The sequence below is a fragment of the Rhodnius prolixus genome, unplaced genomic scaffold (genome assembly GCF_049639745.1).
Source record: "Rhodnius prolixus isolate KJV_2025 unplaced genomic scaffold, Rpr scaffold_4, whole genome shotgun sequence".
Classification (NCBI taxonomy): domain Eukaryota; kingdom Metazoa; phylum Arthropoda; class Insecta; order Hemiptera; family Reduviidae; genus Rhodnius; species Rhodnius prolixus.
The window spans coordinates 31,395,156-31,413,569 of NW_027411614.1; the positions used below are offsets into that span (position 1 = coordinate 31,395,156).

General features: G+C 33.5%; 1 protein-coding gene across 3 annotated transcripts in view; it reads left to right on the forward strand.

Annotated features, from left to right (window-relative positions):
* The window catches only part of LOC141455845 (RNA-binding protein fusilli-like), a 142,226-nt gene that overhangs the window by 69,000 nt on the left and 54,812 nt on the right, over nucleotides 1-18,414 (forward strand). For all 3 annotated transcript variants that reach the window (XM_074131283.1, XM_074131282.1, XM_074131284.1), the window contains exon 2: nucleotides 5,155-5,272. In XM_074131283.1, the coding sequence (XP_073987384.1) occupies nucleotides 5,155-5,272 (118 nt within the window). The remainder of the gene's footprint in view (nucleotides 1-5,154; nucleotides 5,273-18,414) is intronic.

The following is an 18,414-nucleotide window of genomic DNA, read 5'->3' on the forward strand; positions in this document are numbered from 1 at the left end:
AATAAAAACAAACAGTGATTCCTGAGAAAAATTCCTCTTTTTTTGAAATATAATTGTGCAACCTTGAAAGTTAAATGTCAGCCTCTATGAGTAGAATATAAATTGGTCTCAGTTCTCATCACATGTGTTTATATTCTTTTTAAGTAAATCCAATTTGGGTATAAAACTTAAACGATGTAAGAACCACTTACGCGATATATTTTGTATAACAGTTCTCACATTCTAATTGGCAAATTTCTTAAAAATCTGTACTTAAATTATATTAATTACCTTAAGAAGATGGAATTGTCCACTTTACTGATAAAGTGTATAGAAAAGAGCTTGCACCTTCGAGGTTTCGGAAATATCTCAAAGTATATTTCAATAAGAGACATTTTGATTAGATTTAGGCCTAGTTTAAGAAAACGTAGTTCTGTTTTTGAAGAAAATTGCAAAAAAAAATAAAGTAATTTAGAAGTGAGTAGGGTACACTCAGGGCAAGCTTCAACCTCGTAACTTTAGCAAACTATTGATTGCTTTTTTATTTGATTTAAATATTTTTTGCTTTAGATGCTTGTGTTATAGATTAAAAAGTAAAAGTAATTGCCTATTTTTTCAGGCGGGGCTTTACGTCCAACTACCAATTAGGTGTCGTGGACGGAGGTGACTAGCAAACATACTTTACTGTATATTAATCATTAAATTAAATCCAAGGCCTAAGACCGGGAATCTAACCCAGTACTACAAAACATATTATAGCTTTACAGGTCTCGCCTCTACCGTGAATTGCGGAATTTAAAAAGCCCTTCATTTCGGACGTTAGATCATCTGATGGAATTTACAGTTTTTCATAACTTGAGATGATTTCTCTGTTTACACTATACACACTTCTAAAAATACTAGATTTTATATTTTGCTTCTCTTTGGCTCATTGTGTCATTTTAGGCAACAAACAGCCGACCCAATAAGTTATATTTTGCTAACAGTCGTAATTAGCATCTCTAATGCTTATTATTGTGTAAACGAGGAGTTGCACCCGCAGAGAAAGCATATCGAAGATGCTCTGATTATCAGAGGCTACAATCAACTTCTAGTTGTGAAGCTGAGCTTCAAACTTATATAATAATAAGCAACTCTAACAAGCTAAGGCCACATTCTTGTTTATACGTAATTCAGTTTAGAAGCTCATACTTACTTCTTACTTCACTTACTACCGATGAATCTGCTACTGGATGAAGTTGACTTACAATAAGGCTGACCGTCTCTAAAGTCACTTCTCTGCAGCCAACAATATCTACACCAGCTCCTCCAAATTAATGAAATCCATAGACTTCTATTTATTGTGATTGTAAAGCCCAGTTTAGTGAAATAAAATAGGTTGTAAGATAATCTATATTTTAACTACATGCCGCAGAGTTTATCTTTGAAAACGATTTTTCTTCTTTTTTTTTTTAAATGCAAAAATAGTTTCAAATGACGTTCTTTCAAATGTTTCTCGTTTCAGTTGGTATTTTTTGGTTTATTTGATGTGGAGTTACATTTTCTGTTGTAGACGGTTATGATCATTTTTCCCTGTATCTACGCCAATTTGCTGATTTCACAACTGAATTCATTTTGTTTATACAATAATTTTTGTATTTTATTGGACACCAATAACATGCATTTAGTAAGCTCCATTTACGAATACAACTGATACTCTAACCGTCGGGACTCTAAAATACCCAACCTGGCGCCATTTTTTGAGATGTCATTCAACTTCAATTTAAAAATTATGTTTTCAGTATAAAATATCAATATATATTTTTTTTACTAGATAACAATTAAGTAATCTGAATAAATAAGTAAAAACATTGATTTTAAATCGAGTGATTTAATAATCTTTTTTTTTTTTTTTGTAAAATATTTCTATTTAGTCTTTTTAAAGATTATACATTTGACAAAAACTTCTTATACCAGTTTAAGTGTATTAATCAAGATAAGAGAAGAAAAAAGTATATTGTGAATGTCATTCTAGTGATTGATAATATTTTGGAATTTACACATTAGCCAGCAATTTTTTTACAAAATAATTTGTCTGATACTAGAGTTCCACGTCAGGTACGTTTTAGTTCCCTTGCCCTAAAATTTGGAATTTTATACTAAAAATCGTACCTAATTTAAAATAAACACCTTCAGTAGTGTAATTGAATTATTGCTAAGTACGAGGGTCGTTTGAAAAGTCCGTGCAAAAATAAAAACTACTTAATTTTTTGAGGTAAACCTTTTTTATTTTTCAACATAGTCTCCTTTTAGGCTTATACACTTCGTCCAACGCTGCTCTAGTTTGTTGATCCCTTCCGAATAATAGGATTTGTCCGTCTGAAAAATAGCCATTCGTTTCTGCAATCACCTCCTCGTTTGAATAAAATCTTTTTCCCGCCAGCCATTTCTTCATATTGGGGAACAAATAGTAGTCCGAGGGAGCCAAGTCTGGAGAATAGGGGGGATGTGAAACGAGTTGGAACCCTATTTCCATTAATTTTGCGACCACAACTGCTGAGGTGTGAGCTGGTGCGTTGTCGTGATGGAAAAGGACTTTTTTGTGGGTCAATCGTGGGCGTTTTTCTTGCAGCTCGGTTTTCAAACGGTCCAATAACGATGAATAATATGCACCTGTAATAGTTTTACCCTTCACCAGATAGTCGATGAGGATTATTCCTTGCGAATCCCAAAAGACAGTCGGCATAATCTTTCCGGTCGAAGGGACGGTCTTCGCCTTTTTTGGCGCAGATTCCCCCTTGGTAACCCATTGTTTAGATTGTTCTTTGGTCTCAGGAGTCTAGTGAAGTATCCATGTTTCATCCACAGTGACGAAACGACGCTTAAAGTCCTGCGGATTCTTCTGGAACAGCTGCAAACCGTCCTTGCAACACTTCACACGATTTCGTTTTTGGTCAAGCGTGAGCAATCGCGGCACCCATCTTGCGGATAGCTTTGTCATGTCCAAATGTTGATGCAAAATATTATGTACCCGTTCATTCGAGATGCCCACAGCACTAGAAATCTCACGCACCTTCACTCTTCTGTCATCCATCACCATATCATGGATTTTATCAATGATTTCTGGAGTAGTAACCTCAACAGGGCGTCCAGAATGTTCAGCGTCACTTGTGCCCATATGGCCACTCCGAAAATTTTAAAACCACTTATAAACTGTTCTAATCGAAGGTGCAGAGTCACCATAATGTTTATCAAGCTTCTCTTTAGTCTCCTGAGGCGTTTTGCCTTTCATAAAGTAGTGTTTAATCAACACACGAAATTCTTTTTCGTCCATTTTTTGAAAATCACTCGACTTCCTCGATTCAAACGAATGCCAAACACAAAGAAATAGACCGATCTGGCTGAAACTTGGTGTGTGTTCTTCCAAGAGATGCTACTAACTAAACATAACCTCGATACGCGCCAGTAGTGCTATCTCTCTGACTTTGCACGGACTTTTCAAACGACCCTCGTATAATCGAGTAGATGAGCAAAATTTTGTTTCTCTTCTTGCAACTTGACGAACAGACTGAATCAAGAGATTGGATATTTAGGATAGTTGGAGTTAAAAGGTTTTGCTGCTACGGGGTTATTAAGCTTGTCACTTCTCTGTAAACATCACTGACGTAGAGGGAAAATTCTACGTATGTTTAGATCTGTCCACTGTTGGCTGATTACGTAATAATATAGTAATCTATGGTTGTCATTTTGTTTGTAATGTTTTTATAAATGCTACTGCATTTGTTTTATCTTGACGGAATTTTAAAAAGATTGATAATTAGTTGCAATTTTTTACTTTCTCTTGCTTTAGTACAGATTGGGGTTTTTGAATGTATTTCAGCTTTTAGAATTACTGCTATTATTATTTTAAATATCTCTTCTTTTTTGCTGATCAATTCTGTACTTTCTTGTTCTACTTTTTCTTTTGTCAGAATTCGTGTTTTGTCAATAATATTCCATTGAACCTTTTGTTTATGCGGTAGTAGTTAAAAGTTGGTGCATTTAGATTTTGGTATACATGATTTTTGTTTCATTCTAATCGAATTGTATACATCGAAATGCGCTTAGGATATCGAAGCTGTACTGTAAGAAAGTAATAGTTTTTAACTCATTTAAGGAGCATTCGTATCTAAGGACAAAGTTGCCCGGAGTTTAGATTTAGACAAATTAGTCGGTTATCTGACAAGAAGCTTTGGAAGCGCTTAGAAAGAAAAAATCTAAGAGTTGTCCTGGGATTGAACCTGGAACCTTCGGATAACTATTCACCGCACTATTAAAAGTGATCATTTTATTATTAAACGCAATGGAAAAATGTTGAGTTAATTTTTTCACGACATGATGGATTTTTTTTTTTTAGATTCTTGGGGAGATTTTCCCCTTAAAATTAGTGAGTTCCATTTGTTCCATCAACTGCGAATGATTGGTGCCTACAGTTTGGACAAGTGTTTTTATCCTAAACTCGGCTTTGTGTGCTTTTGCTTTTATTAGAATAGCTGTATGGACATCGAGAATAGCCTGGGACAGCGACGGCTTGGTCGTTTCCCACAGAACATGACAATAAAAGTAGTGAGTTTCACTATCCACTACTTGAGAACTGATACCAAATTCCGGATATCCAAAACTTGCTAACATTATCTGCCCGATGCTCCCAAATCATTATTCTTTCCTCTAATAATTATAATTTCTTAGATATTATTCGAATTGAGCTAAACTAGAGAACATTTAGTAAACCTGACTGAGTGTCTCTTGGTTATCATTTCAAACTCAACGTGTCCGTAGAGAAAATAAAGTTAAAAGGAATCAGTAAGAAAAAACTTATTCAATAATCACAATACTTCCTCATATTATTATTATTATTATTATTATTATTATTATTATTATTATTATTATTATTATTATTATTATTTGTAAAAGGAAAGGTTTTGTCACAAATGAGGAATATTTCGCTAGAAAACCAAAAACTAAAACAGAAAATAGAAGCTCGTGACACAATTTTCGGCCATTTTCTTTCTTAATTGCTGTTCTTGTGGGCACTGAAATCTTATTTGTTGATACAAAATCTTACACAAGATTATTTATTTCGTAATTATTTCTTGTCCTATCAATTGCACTGTTTCATTTGTCTTAATTGTTTGTTAACCTTAAATTAATTTACAGGATGGCAGTGGCAGGACTGTTCATCTGTACGGCGGGCCTCCAAGGACTGAACCTCGGTTCGGACGAAAGTGACATCGTACTTATAGGTTATGCCGTCATAGATCTTTACACAAATGAGGTATTTATAAAAAAACAAATTCTCTTACTTAAGTAAGTGTACTTTATGCTTTTAATCCTCTAACAATTTTAGCTGTTGTAAATCTATATCGAAGGTTGGTTTATCTTTAGAGCAGCGACCCAGGAAATGTCATTTAAATAAAAGATTTCCATAAAATCCCATTTATGAGTACAACTATTTGGTCTATAAGTTGGTAGTTTGTTTTTAAAGCTAACGATCTACTTAAGTTAAGTAACAGATACGTTACCTTTTATTTGTTCTATGGAATTGAGTAATTGGGTGGAATTAGTGAGTTGAAGTAACTAGATGTTCTATAACGAAGTCTGGGAGGTAGATTCTTGCAGTAACACGATGATAAGAATCTTAAGTGTATGCGGCAACCACATTTATTATTTATTTACAAAATTGTCATCCAATTTTATGCATTTTTTAAAACTGTAAGATTAAGATTGTTTAGTTGTACTTATTTTTCAAATTTTCTTCTCCTTGACACCTGTCCATTTACTGGAGGTGAAGCTTTCCTGGATAAACCATTATTTTGCTATAAAAATCTTACTTTATTCTTCTTCAGGTTCCTAATTCTATGTAGCTTCCTTCAAAACACTCCTGAAAGGAACATCATTGCCGTAAATCTTCTTCACTGAGACCTTCACAGGGGATATCTTCTCTTTTTTTTCTTTTTGTCGCCAAGGTTCTCGAAATACAACCTTCCTCACAAAAAATTTACGCTTGAGAGAGGGAAATACGAGGGCTAAAACTGGCCAATCTACACAAAACATGCACGATCAAGGCAAAGTGCACGGGGGGGCTTTTACGTGTTTAGATCGCAGCGTTGCACTTTCAGCTGCTTGAGGGCGTATTCACGTAGAATATTGCATTCTCATTCTGACCCTCAGACACGAATTTGTGGTGCGCTGTTTCCTCCCTCCACGAATTGCTTGATGTTAAGAACGTCCTTAAGATGTTACCATCTTTTGCACCGTTATGTTGTGTATCCATACGAAAGTAGATGTTTTCTTTAGGGCATTCTCTCCTTCTTCTTCTTTCTTAAGAAATTTGAAGCTGACCACTTTGTTTTATCTGTATATAGCTTCTGCCACCATTTTTCATAATCTCAGCAGCACAAATGTACCGCAAAAGCGAGTTTTCCGAGATATCTTTCCTCGTATTAGCGGAGCTTATCCCGGCTTTCCCTTCTTTTGTCCTGGTGTCGTCCAACAACTGCACAAAGTTTATTGTAAATTACTAATGCCTTAGTCCATAATTAATTACTGTCAGTTTTTATGTCAGTTATTTTGTCGTCATATTTCCTGAAACACTCTCATAAAGGAAATGATTGGGTTTTATCCAGAGTGTGATAATAGTTTTAAAATGAATAAGTAATTGACTTTCATATCAAATCAACACTCTCAAAAAACAATTATTGGTGCTCCTCTTTGTCTAAGAATGTTTTGCGCCGAAAATAACAGATTTTTTTTTCGTTTTTTGAATACCTGTGGTATACTCGAGATACGTAGCTTTTATTTTAAATATTTTTAATTTTAAAAATGGTTTTAAGCAGGTTACATTTTAACGTTAAGTCTAACCTGAATAGAAAAATGTTTCAGTGTATACGGCGTTTTCGAAAGAACATGTATAGCAAGTAAGTTCTAATAAAAGTAAATGAACATCATTTGCACCGAACTAACAAGAAATATAGTTCTTGCTCTTGTTCAAGGCTCTAGTACGTTTGATGCAAATAATGTAGCTTTACATAATGTGAATAGTAATATTTTTATATAACAGTTGCTGTTAACAGTAACTGAATTTAAAGGTTCAAAAGATTTAATTTCGAAGGCCAAAATTTAACTCTAAATCTGATGTACGAGTAGGTTACAAAAACGTGATTTAAAAATGAAAATTTAGCTCTTTGGCTCAACTTTTGCATAGAATTAACTTGAGGAGAAGTAATAATAAGTTTGTAAAACTCTTTCACAGTCACTTATTGTGCGCAGGTAACAATAGCGTAAATAGAATGAACAAAACAATAAGTTCTTCCATTATTGTTAATATTAATTTCCATCTTTAAATCATTACCTAATTAAGTATTATTAATAAAATAGGAAGGTCATTAAAGCAATTTCATTTCTATTTTTATTTGTTTATTTCTTTTAATTAAGCTCAAGACGAGACTGTTATTTTTCCTGTAATGTTAGAAGGATTAGTTTTTCATAATCCTAAGGCCCACTGTTTGTATTTCGTTTAGTTTTTCTTCTTTATAACAACCTAAATTTTATGGAATATTTACTCGTATCTATAGTTATCTCCAAGTGTTTTGAATATGTTTAGTCATTGAAAGTACAACTGTAATGATTGAAGTTCTTCTCAAAATAAGTACTTACTCATCTTTTAAGTAGTTCTGTCGTGTTGGTGCGCTGTGCAAGCAGTTCTCTGAACGGCAATTTTATAAAAGGATAGACTAAGACTCATAACCGTCATGATTTAGTTAATAATGTGCAAAAAAAAATCTGGAAAATCCAACAGGGCAAACCGCCTCTTTTAATAATGATTAAAGTTTCCATTTCACTAGCGACTTCTTCAGGGATCTTGGTGTCATAACGCCTATCTCAGCCTTACACAACTTCATGTTTGGCTGGATTTTCTCTTCTCATTGGCGCTATTGTTCAATTCAAGTCTTGACCTTCACCAAGGATCTTCACCAAGGAGCTGGTATATCCATCCATCAACTTTAAGGCATGCCGATGCAACGCTTATCAGTAAATTTGGATTGGAAAATTCAGTTAGACAATTTATCTTCCTGCATTGTTACCATATGATATGCCCATCTTTACGTGTATACACGTCAAACAAAATCTCTATTCGACGTGTATACTCGTTGTGAAAAATACAAAATTGCCATTAACTATAAAAACTCGAAATTTTAATAAAATACAATAAGAATATTATTTGGTGGGATGTTTCCTTTATCTTACCAATAGAATTGCCAAGTATTTTATACGGAGGGGGTAGAGGAAGTCAGCCAAATGATAAGTGGTTGGTACATGTTTGGTCTCCGCATTAGAGATTGGGGAATTACGCACACATATAGAAGCTCTCAACCCTTGTGCAATGCCGTTTTTATCTTAGATAGAGGTTCAGGACCTCAGTACGAGCATGATTTCATTTTGTACAGAATTCAAAGCTCTTTTCTTCCTTGTAAAAGCTCTTGCGTCTCTAGTTAACTAGAGCAATGCATACGTGAAGCGGTGCAAGATTTTGAATGAGCACAGAATGCTCTGTAATCTCAAGCTCCAGAAATTGCAGAAAAAGTGCCTGCAGTGACCTATTATGACGTTGTAAACTTTTGGTTGTTTTGCCCTGCGTTTGACGTGTATATAAGTCATTGTCTGATTTTAATTCCGCACACTGTGGCGGGGTTTTTTAAAAACTAAATTCCATGCTTAACTGGTTAATCTAATTAATTGTTTCTATCTGAAAACAGGCGGCACCTTGGGTTCCCAATACAATTTCCTTTTTAGCCAATTTTTGCAGGCATTTCCCCGTTTTAAAAGACCTGAAAAATCTTTTTAATATCTTTTTCTTTCGAATAAAGTAAGCCTTTGATTATCAGGTTCATTAGTGCATCTCCTTTGCAGACAGTACTGTCATGTTTTTGGTCTTTCTGACGTTGAGCTAAAAGCTTTTTTTTCAGCAAATACCTTTCCTGTTTCTATAAAATATAATCCAAAATGTATCTAGGTATCTCTTGATACTTTATTGCTAATAAGAGACATGACGTCCTTCCGTTAGAGAGTCACTTAATGCAGGACTGTATTCTGATTCAGCATTTAGTACTTCTCAGTGCTATTTTCTTTAACCGAATCAGTTTCTCAGAAATACCTAATTTCCTTATTGCTAGATAATGATGCTATTCGCAGATCACCAACACATCAATAAAGACGTTAAGTGTGTGGATAGCTTAATAGTTTTTATCTCAGGAATAGTCTTACTTGGAACATGGTCTCCAATCGATCTCCACTCACGGAATCTACTTTATAACCAATATGCTCATTTGCATACGGCAATGATTCGGCTGTTTCGAAAAGTTAACTAACAGCTTAGATAGACAAGATATATTAGTTCATCACGAGAAGCCATTACGTCGCTTCAAAATGCATTTCTTACGATTGGATTTAAGCGAAAAGTTATATTCTTTTCATATCATTTAATGTTGCTTTTTTAGCATTTAATTAGTTATTATATTCTTCTAGTACAGTTTTAAAAATATCTCTGTACTCCAAAGGTTCTACCCTTAACACTCTTTTATCAATTTGTTGATTATAAGAAATGTGTTTTAGATGCTTTAAATTGCAACCTTTGATTTAATTTTGATGCAAGTTTAAATTTGAATGTATTATTTCTTTACTATTAGAACACTATTTATATTCCGATACTATTTATTTTATCCAGCTATCTAAAGTAAAAATTCAGGAGTTTATAATTAACACTTGAAAAATGCAGTCAGAAGGAGATGAGAATCTTCATGCCAGATTATTATTAAAGAAATTATTTTAAAAAATGCTTCTTTTATTTTTATAACTAGATGCCGTTATCATTTTAATTATATAACGGTTTACTTGAGGTTCGCTGCACATTCAGACTGCTCAGTTTTCTTACGTTGTAAGTAGTAACATAGTGCAACAATTTTAAAAATTCACACAGTGATTATTTATTGTGTAATTTTTGGTAGTAAACAAGATAAATGGTGTCCTAGTACAGAAAAAGACTTCCCTTATCTTCCATTCTCTCTAGATTTATTTTGTGCTTTTGTAATTTTGTGAGATGATTGTGGAATGTTTTTGTCTATTAATAAAAGAATGGACTTCAAAATGGATGCGCCATTGTGGGACTCCAAAAACAAGTTATATTTTGGGGCGACTCTTCCGCTCGTAATGGAAAGATTAAGATGTTGACGAACATTACTATGCAAATATAAGAATAAAATAACAATGATGACAGTGCAATTGAAAATTTGTAAATTTCATTTATAAAATAAATCTCTTTAGGAATTTTATCAGATAAAATGTCGTAAAGAGTATGATAATGTTATTTAAGCAGATTAATTTCAAAATAATATTTAATACATTGTAAAATAGAGACATTCTGAACATATCTGACAAAAAGGAGGCCGTCAATAATTCAAAAGAGCTATGATTACAGCCTTCTAGTTTAAACCTTTAATAAAACTTTATTTATTTGAAACTGTACAAAATAGACATCTAGCAAATGTGTAATTACAGACAAACATTTAATTGTGTCACAGAGCTGGGCTCAGTGCCACAACCAGGATGACGGGATGAGAGAAACCAGCCAGCGCTGGAACTCTCTAGGAACTTATTGGGGTTTAGGAGGCAATAAGGTCACATGGCCAACGCCGTTTTAAGCGACGTGGAGGATTGTCAGGATAGGACGATGTGGATAGTAGGTTGAGCCAGAGGATTTGGGTGATCAGAGAGTTTGATGTGGAAATTTAGGAATCGGGTGTGGATTAAACTCATTTACATACAGAATATTGAGATCATGATGGAGGGTGCGATTGGAGACATAGAATGGTACGTTAACGATTCGGCGGAGTACTTTAGACTGGAAAGATTGGATAGGTTGGATGTTGGATGGTTTTGACGGAGCCTCACAATTCTGCTCCATATGTCCATATAGTGTTTTGTAAAGTGTAAGTTTGTGTTGTACTTTCATGGAGGATTTCGGTCCAAGGAGTCTCCTTAGTAGTCCGTAACGTCTGTTCAGTTCTTGTCTTTTAAGTCTTGAGTGAGGGTTCGACAGGTTAGACGGTTGTCTAGGTAGAGCCCTAGATAACGAACCTGTGTGACTGTATATTGTACTTTTTTTTTAAAAAAAAACTGTATTAAATTCTGAGTTAGGAGATAGACCTCGGAGGGCAGAGTTTTTATTTATTTTTTCACATTTTTTCCTAACGACCCCGAAACATTTCTAATGAGAAGTAAAGATTATTGTAACTACGAAAAATAAATTTTATGGGATTTTAATGAAATTAGACTTTCCTGTAGTGAAGCAAACCAGCCTAAACATAAAGAATATTCAATACTGACTCCTCCAACTCTAGTAAAAAAAATTTAGAACCCACAAGAAGTAGTTGATATTGCAGGTTCTTGGGTTTAGAATGTCCACTGGCTTATCAACTCTCTTAGAAGTCATAATATAATTCACAGTTCTCTAGATTCTGTTTTTAACATGTATCCTTAACCCGTTGCCGCATACTTTTAATTTGATAATCGTGCTCAGAAACACACTTTTTTTTTCTCAATTTTTTGTGGCTGCTAGATGGAATCAAGTGTAAGTTGTATGTTTGGAAGTAAAAATTATCACATTTGGCCACAGTTTTTCCAAAAAAACTCTCGACTGTTATACCCGTCATTTCTTTATAGATGCACAAATATTTCGGAGCGATAGGGTTTGCGGAAACGCATAAAAAAACAATTGAAATGCTGTCTGGCATGCTGTACCTTTTTTTTAAATGTATTATTCAATAATTAACAAGTGTATGCGTTAGTACACTTCGTACTAACGCTGTACTTTTTTTTATTAATTATTTAATTAATTAAAATGTGCACGATGGCTATAGTCGTCGTTTGCCTACATATCAACAAAGATCGGACGGCTATAGCCGTCTTTTGCGGCAACGGGTTAAGGAAGACCACAGTTTGCAGAGAATTTGACTTTATTAGGCTATTTCCTCTTCAGTCTACAATCTAGGCCCCGGGAAATTGATTTACCTTTTTTTCTGCCTTATTTGTGATCAGTTAAGTTGTTTGGGGTCCTACAATCTAAATATTCAGCGATTTGGTTGCTGAAATTAACCAAACAGAAAAGTTTTTCGCCGTTTATATTTTCAGAATATGTAATTTGTTTCTTTTAAGAAAGATCCATCAGATTTCTGATGTTGCTGGCCCATTTTGAGACTCAACTGGCTCATTTATGTAAGAATCCGCCATTGCATGCTTTAGTAGTTTTCTCTTTGCAAATATTTTGCATCAAATATTGCCCTATGAATAAAACAGAAAAGGTCATTAAAAATCTTTGTTCGCATGTTCGTTTTTTGTTTCACCTAATGAAGTTAGGTCACGATTATGTCATATTTTTGAAAATTTAAGTTTTCTGTAAAGTTGTTTAGCCGTGATATTTCTGTAGCAAATGAAATTTATTTGTTAGATCGCCATTAAATTTAAAAATAACCTCAATAATCGATACTATAATAGTAAAATCTGTAAAATCTAGGTCCTCTCCTCTGCGTAGATTGCGATGAGCAGGAGGATTTCAAACATATAATAATGATATGTCCACGTTATGTAGTAAAAAGGAAACGAATGTTTGACGACTTATACAGGTATTTAGGATGCACCCTTTCGCTACGAAGACATAATATTCTCCAGTAACATCTATGTGCTAAAATCTATAGCAGAGCTAGCAAAGAAATATGAGTGTATTTAAAAGTTATAGCCGATTAGAATGAATGGAAGAAAATGATTAGAGAAGGGTTACGTGATTTTAATTTCGGTTAAGCTATAAGGATGGCAGGAATATAGAGTACTGATCCCTCCATTAGTTGTAAGGTTTATGTTAATAGTTATGTATAGTAGAGGGATGAATGAGTGAAGCGAATGTATTTATAAGTAAGAATAGAGAGTGAGTGATGTTCTAGTAATAAGCACCTAGACCAGTGATGGGCAAAGTACGGTCCGCGGGCCAACTCCGGCCCGCGAAAGTATTTAATCCGGCCCGCCGAGGGTCCATCGACATGGATAGTATATGGCCCGCTATAATTACGTTTTGACGGTCGAGAAGTATAAAGTAGATTCTACTTAGTAGAATAATAGATGCATAACCTAAAGGTGAAGCTAAACTAGCCGCGTAGTTACACAAGTGTGAAATGCTGTAATGTTTTTATAATATTATGATTAAAAGCTTTAACACAAAATGCATTTTTTCTATAATTCTGGCCCTCCTCTAGAATTTCTTAAACTTTGTGGCCCCCCATTAAAAAAGTTTGCCCACCACTGACCTAGACGATGCTGGCTGTATGGCGAAAGCCAATGCCAAAAAAAAATCTGGAATTTTTCTAAAAGAAAATACGAAGGAAAATTCGTGGCCTATGAAATTCTCATCGCTGAACAGTTTGACTGGATCATTTAGATGGGACACCTCGGAGTTGTGGTTGAAGTGAAACTTATACCAATGAAAGTGATATAATTATGTGATTGTGGTAAACAGCAGAACTTTATCGCTGTGGTTACAAAACTTTCCTCGTAAACTTGTTTCCAAGCTGTTCTTCATTTTACTAACTACTAATTAATATACTTTTCTTTTAAGTAGTTCTACATTTATGGAGATTTATAGCGCTAAACGCGCAGTAATAGCACATTTAGCTACATGCTTTTTTGTTATGTTATTATTAAAATTTAACAACCGCTTCTAGTAAACAAAATTACCTTTGAAACCCAAACGACTTATTTACAAGTGCATACTCTATTCCAGGGGTGGCCAACTTTTCTGAAAATATAAGATCAACTTTAAGTGTGACGCGATCGACTTGTCATAGGCGTAGTCTAAGAGGGAAGAAGGGGTGTGAAATGCATGCTATGTTTATACACTCTGTTTCAGTATTAGGTGCATTCCAGCGAGGTATCGGTAGATAAGTAAAATATATTATTTTCTAAATCACTTATTAAGTTTTCGAGATATAGGCTCATGAAGAAAATAAATTTCCAGACCCAACTTTTGACAGCAGCATTCCTGTACATGCGGTACCTAAAAAATTCGATTTTCTGACACTTTTTCAAGATAAATTTTTACTAACTTAAAGTGCAATTTAATTTTCTATCAACTGCAGTGTATAAGTTGTTGTACTATTTGTTCGTAAATATGAAAAAGTTGTTATAAAAATGCACAGTATGGCTGATAATTTGATTTCAATATTTCACTTTCGCGTTTTTTTTTGGGCGGGGTGCCAAGAAAATTTATCATGAAAGAATTCCCAGAATGCATTAAACTATTGCTAGAAAGTTTTGTCTTCTACAATCGCTTCAAAATCCATGGTACACGTAATTCCACCCTTGACATTGCGGGCAATCGACGATCAACCAAAACTGGCCTCGCTCTATTCGATCTAGACATAAGGGCTTGAACTGTATGGTTCTAACAAACCTTTAAATGCTAAGCAAATCCAAGCCTTCCAAGTTCTAAGAAAGATAGCTGTCGCTTTATTCGAAGTCTCCAACTTTATTCTTCACAAAGATCTTAACATCTGCTTCATAAACAGGAACATCAAAATTCCAATACCATAAATTCATCAGTTCTCTTCCATTTTTGTACTAACCTTCTCACACATAATCTCGCCTCTACTATAAATCTGGACAATCGATCTCGCCGAACTTGTGACTCACGGCTTATTATGGTCTATTTTCCATTTTTCTCAAATAAAATTAGTCACGTAATCTAATTAGTCAAATAGAATTAGAAATAAGATTCCATCAAGGTATTGACATTGAGGTTTAAATATTGAAATTCAGCCCATTTATTGAAGAAATTTGGTGTTTTCTTACAAAATATTTCTATAAAATCATTAACTGCTTCACTTTACTAGGCGAAAATAGTAAACAAATCTACTGTTCATGTAAATTATTGTTTTAACATAATTTTTTATCAGTAGCCGCTTGTTGGAGGGGCCTTAAAATTTTTTTAAATTCTTTTATTTGGGTGCAGTCTTGTTCAGAATATCTAAGATATTGGTAAGCAGTGGTGAGTTGGCACCAGTGTTCACATCAAAATGTATGTACACAGTTTTTTTTTTTTTATTCACCAAAGCCATAAGGCTTTCATATAAATGAAAAAAATAATATCTATTCTTCACCGGCCTGATCCTTGTATTTGAATCAAATTAAAACTTTTATTTGTGCAAGGTCTGACAGAGCTGCTCCAACTTTTGAAAGTTTCAGCGTAATTATCTTTTCTTCTTTTTTTAACATTGAGGTTTAATTCAAATTGATAAATAAGTGAATTTGAAGAAAATCATTTCCCCTAAAGTGAAACTGTTTTGGTAGGTTTCTCATGTTTAGTGTTTATATCAGAAAGAATTTTAAGATTTTATTTAAACATGTAAAGCTAATTCAGTTATTTAAATTATAACATGTTTATATTTATATCTCTTTTCGAAAAAGAAACTGAATTTTATGGAGCGTGAAGCATTGCCTGTTGGTTTATAATGTATGCCTTTCTAGAATATATAAAATGCTAATGCATATTCCTCACACATTAGATGTAGAATAAAAGGAAACTTATTAAATTCTAATATTCGACAAATTGTTCAGAAACAGCAAAACGTACTTGAAATATCGCAGTTTCGTTTGTTTGTTTTTTGGCAATTACTTTGTTTTATTTTCTTTAATTCTGTTTTCCTTTTGGGAAATGTTGACATTAAGGAACTTGTTTTAGGCATCTAGTGAGATGGACAGAAACCAGTAATTTTATATCATGCTTGCAAGTGATAAGTTCATTAAATGCAACGTTTTGCGGCCGTATGATTGCTTGTTGCATTTTGTTATTTATATAGGCCTAGGCACGAACGGTTAATTTATCTAATGAATATAGTTATAAAGTAGAGACTTGGAAATTTAGAATTTAACACACTTAATTTATTGATTAGAATAAATAAAAAGTGCAATTTACAATTATAAAATGAACTAGATAGATAATTATAAACGGCTAGATAAAATTGCATAAATATACCATTGTCAACGGTTAAAATTTGACTTTCTTATATGCTTGCAAACTTTTAAAAAAGTATCTTTATTGTGATCATTGTGTGGATAATATCTGAAAAAATATTTAAAAAATTTTAAGATGGAAAGAGTAAATCACTTTATTCTCTTGGTCTCAGTTAACTCTATTCAAAATGTGGTGATGTCCACGGTGCTGAATAAAATTAGATATCTGTGAATCTGCCTAAGTTTTATATATATATTTTTTAAATATTTTAAATTTGTTAATTTCAATTTCGAATTCTGCAGCCATTAACTCAATTAGATATTCAAAAAGTATTAGTTGGTCAATGATAAGTAAGGAACGGATTTTTATGTATTTAAAAATGCCAAATATTTAATTAAAATATGCATTTATTTTCGTCAATTATGTGGAAAATATGTGATTTTCTTAAAATATTTTCTGGAATATTTAAGTAAAATGGACATTTTTTTTTATGAAAATGGATTTTTTTTGGGGGGGGGGCAAGTTATAATTATTTATACAAGAAAAGAACACTTTTACAATTTATAATAATTTATTAGGAACAAAATAATTTGTTTTTACAAGTTATAATGATTTATACAACAAAGAACATTTTTACTATTCATAAAAAGATGTGTTAAATTTTCAATTTTGAAAACTTCTCTCTTCAAAATTGTTTGCAACCACATGAAATTTCAAATGTTGGAACGTAAAGTGACGACGATCTGGGCGTAAGATGGACTTGTAACGACTAAAAGATCGTTCAACATCTACAGATGTTATTGGTGCCTTGCTGAAAGAAGTTATCTCGTTGGTTGTAAAGGGTACACGATGTTCTGAGGTGACTTCTGTTCCACTGATAATATCAGAAATCTTGCAGATGGTCTCCCACCCTTTGTTCTTGCTCAGTACTTCTACCAGTTTTGATCTGATCAGATCTCCCTTACTCCCAGGAAAAAGTTCGGCTGGAAACTTGCGAAGATATTTAGCAACCAGTTGTTTGTTTGAGGCCGATGTTCGTGGCATTTCACCCAAAAAAGAATACACTAAGTGACCGAACGAAATGAATTGGACACTTCAACGAACGAGCTGAAAGAACAGACAACGTCAGACAACTTCAAAGAACTAACAAGTGCCCGACACTGTTTAGCAGCATTCTGTGTAAATTCTGGCATGGTGTACCTTTTTTTTTAAATGTATTATTCAATAATTAACAAGTTTATGCGTTAGTACACTTCGTACTAACGCTGTACTTTTTTTTATTAATTATTTAATTAATTAAAATGTGCACGACGGCTATAGTCGTCGTTTGCCTACATATCAACAAAGATCGGACGGCTATAGCCGTCATTTGCGGCAACGGGTTAAGGAAGACCACAGTTTGCAGAGAATTTGACAACCATTGCCCACTGTGATTCACAGCCCTACAGTCTGTGGTTACAGTTCCTGTCAACCATATCCCAATTATGAAAATATGCCCAAAATGAAAAATATGTACATATTTTGATTAAATATGTAGAAATATTTATTTATTTTAATCAAATATGTATAAATATGCGATAACATCCAAATATGTGGAAATATGTGAAATAAAAGTAGACTCAAACGGCTTAAAAAGTGTCAGTATGAATACTTCTAGTTGAAAAACGTCTGTAAATTGCCTAGAAAAAAAATATGTAAATACATACGAATCCGTTCCTGATAAGTGAATTCACAGTAAGACTTTGTTTTCATTATAAACGTACATTTTTAATTTTTTTTTCTTTTATGCAAAAATATTTATTTAAATACGCAGTTAATGATAGCCTTGTTTAATTTTTTATATTAAAAAATAAGTCAAGGCTATCACAATCTCATCTTTTACTTTGATTCTAATTAATATTGTTTCTATAATTTTTTTTTTTAATTTTATTTTGAATTTTTCATAAGTACCATTATTAATTTAATATTATTGCTATTTCATCCTTTACCGAAGTAATATACGGTACTTTCTTAAAAAACAGCAGGCCGGGGCTACTGTCAAACTGCCAGATAGTAACTTAAGCGGCTACGTTACACTCTCTGACAAAATCTGAAGACAGATGTTAGACGCAGATGAATATTTCTCTGTGTCCATGAATTCTACAATTTTCGCTGAGCTGAATCCCTAAATTGTACGCTAATGTAGCTGCTAGTGTTAGATATTACATTTGAGATGCGTCATGATAAGAGTCGCATGGCCCGGAGCCATCCTAATTCATTGATAACCCACACATGGATGATGTACTCTTAGAAAATGTTCTGGCAACAAGTGTATAGAAATCTAGGAAGTAGAAATTTAAGAACTTGATCCTCAAGGACCTCCT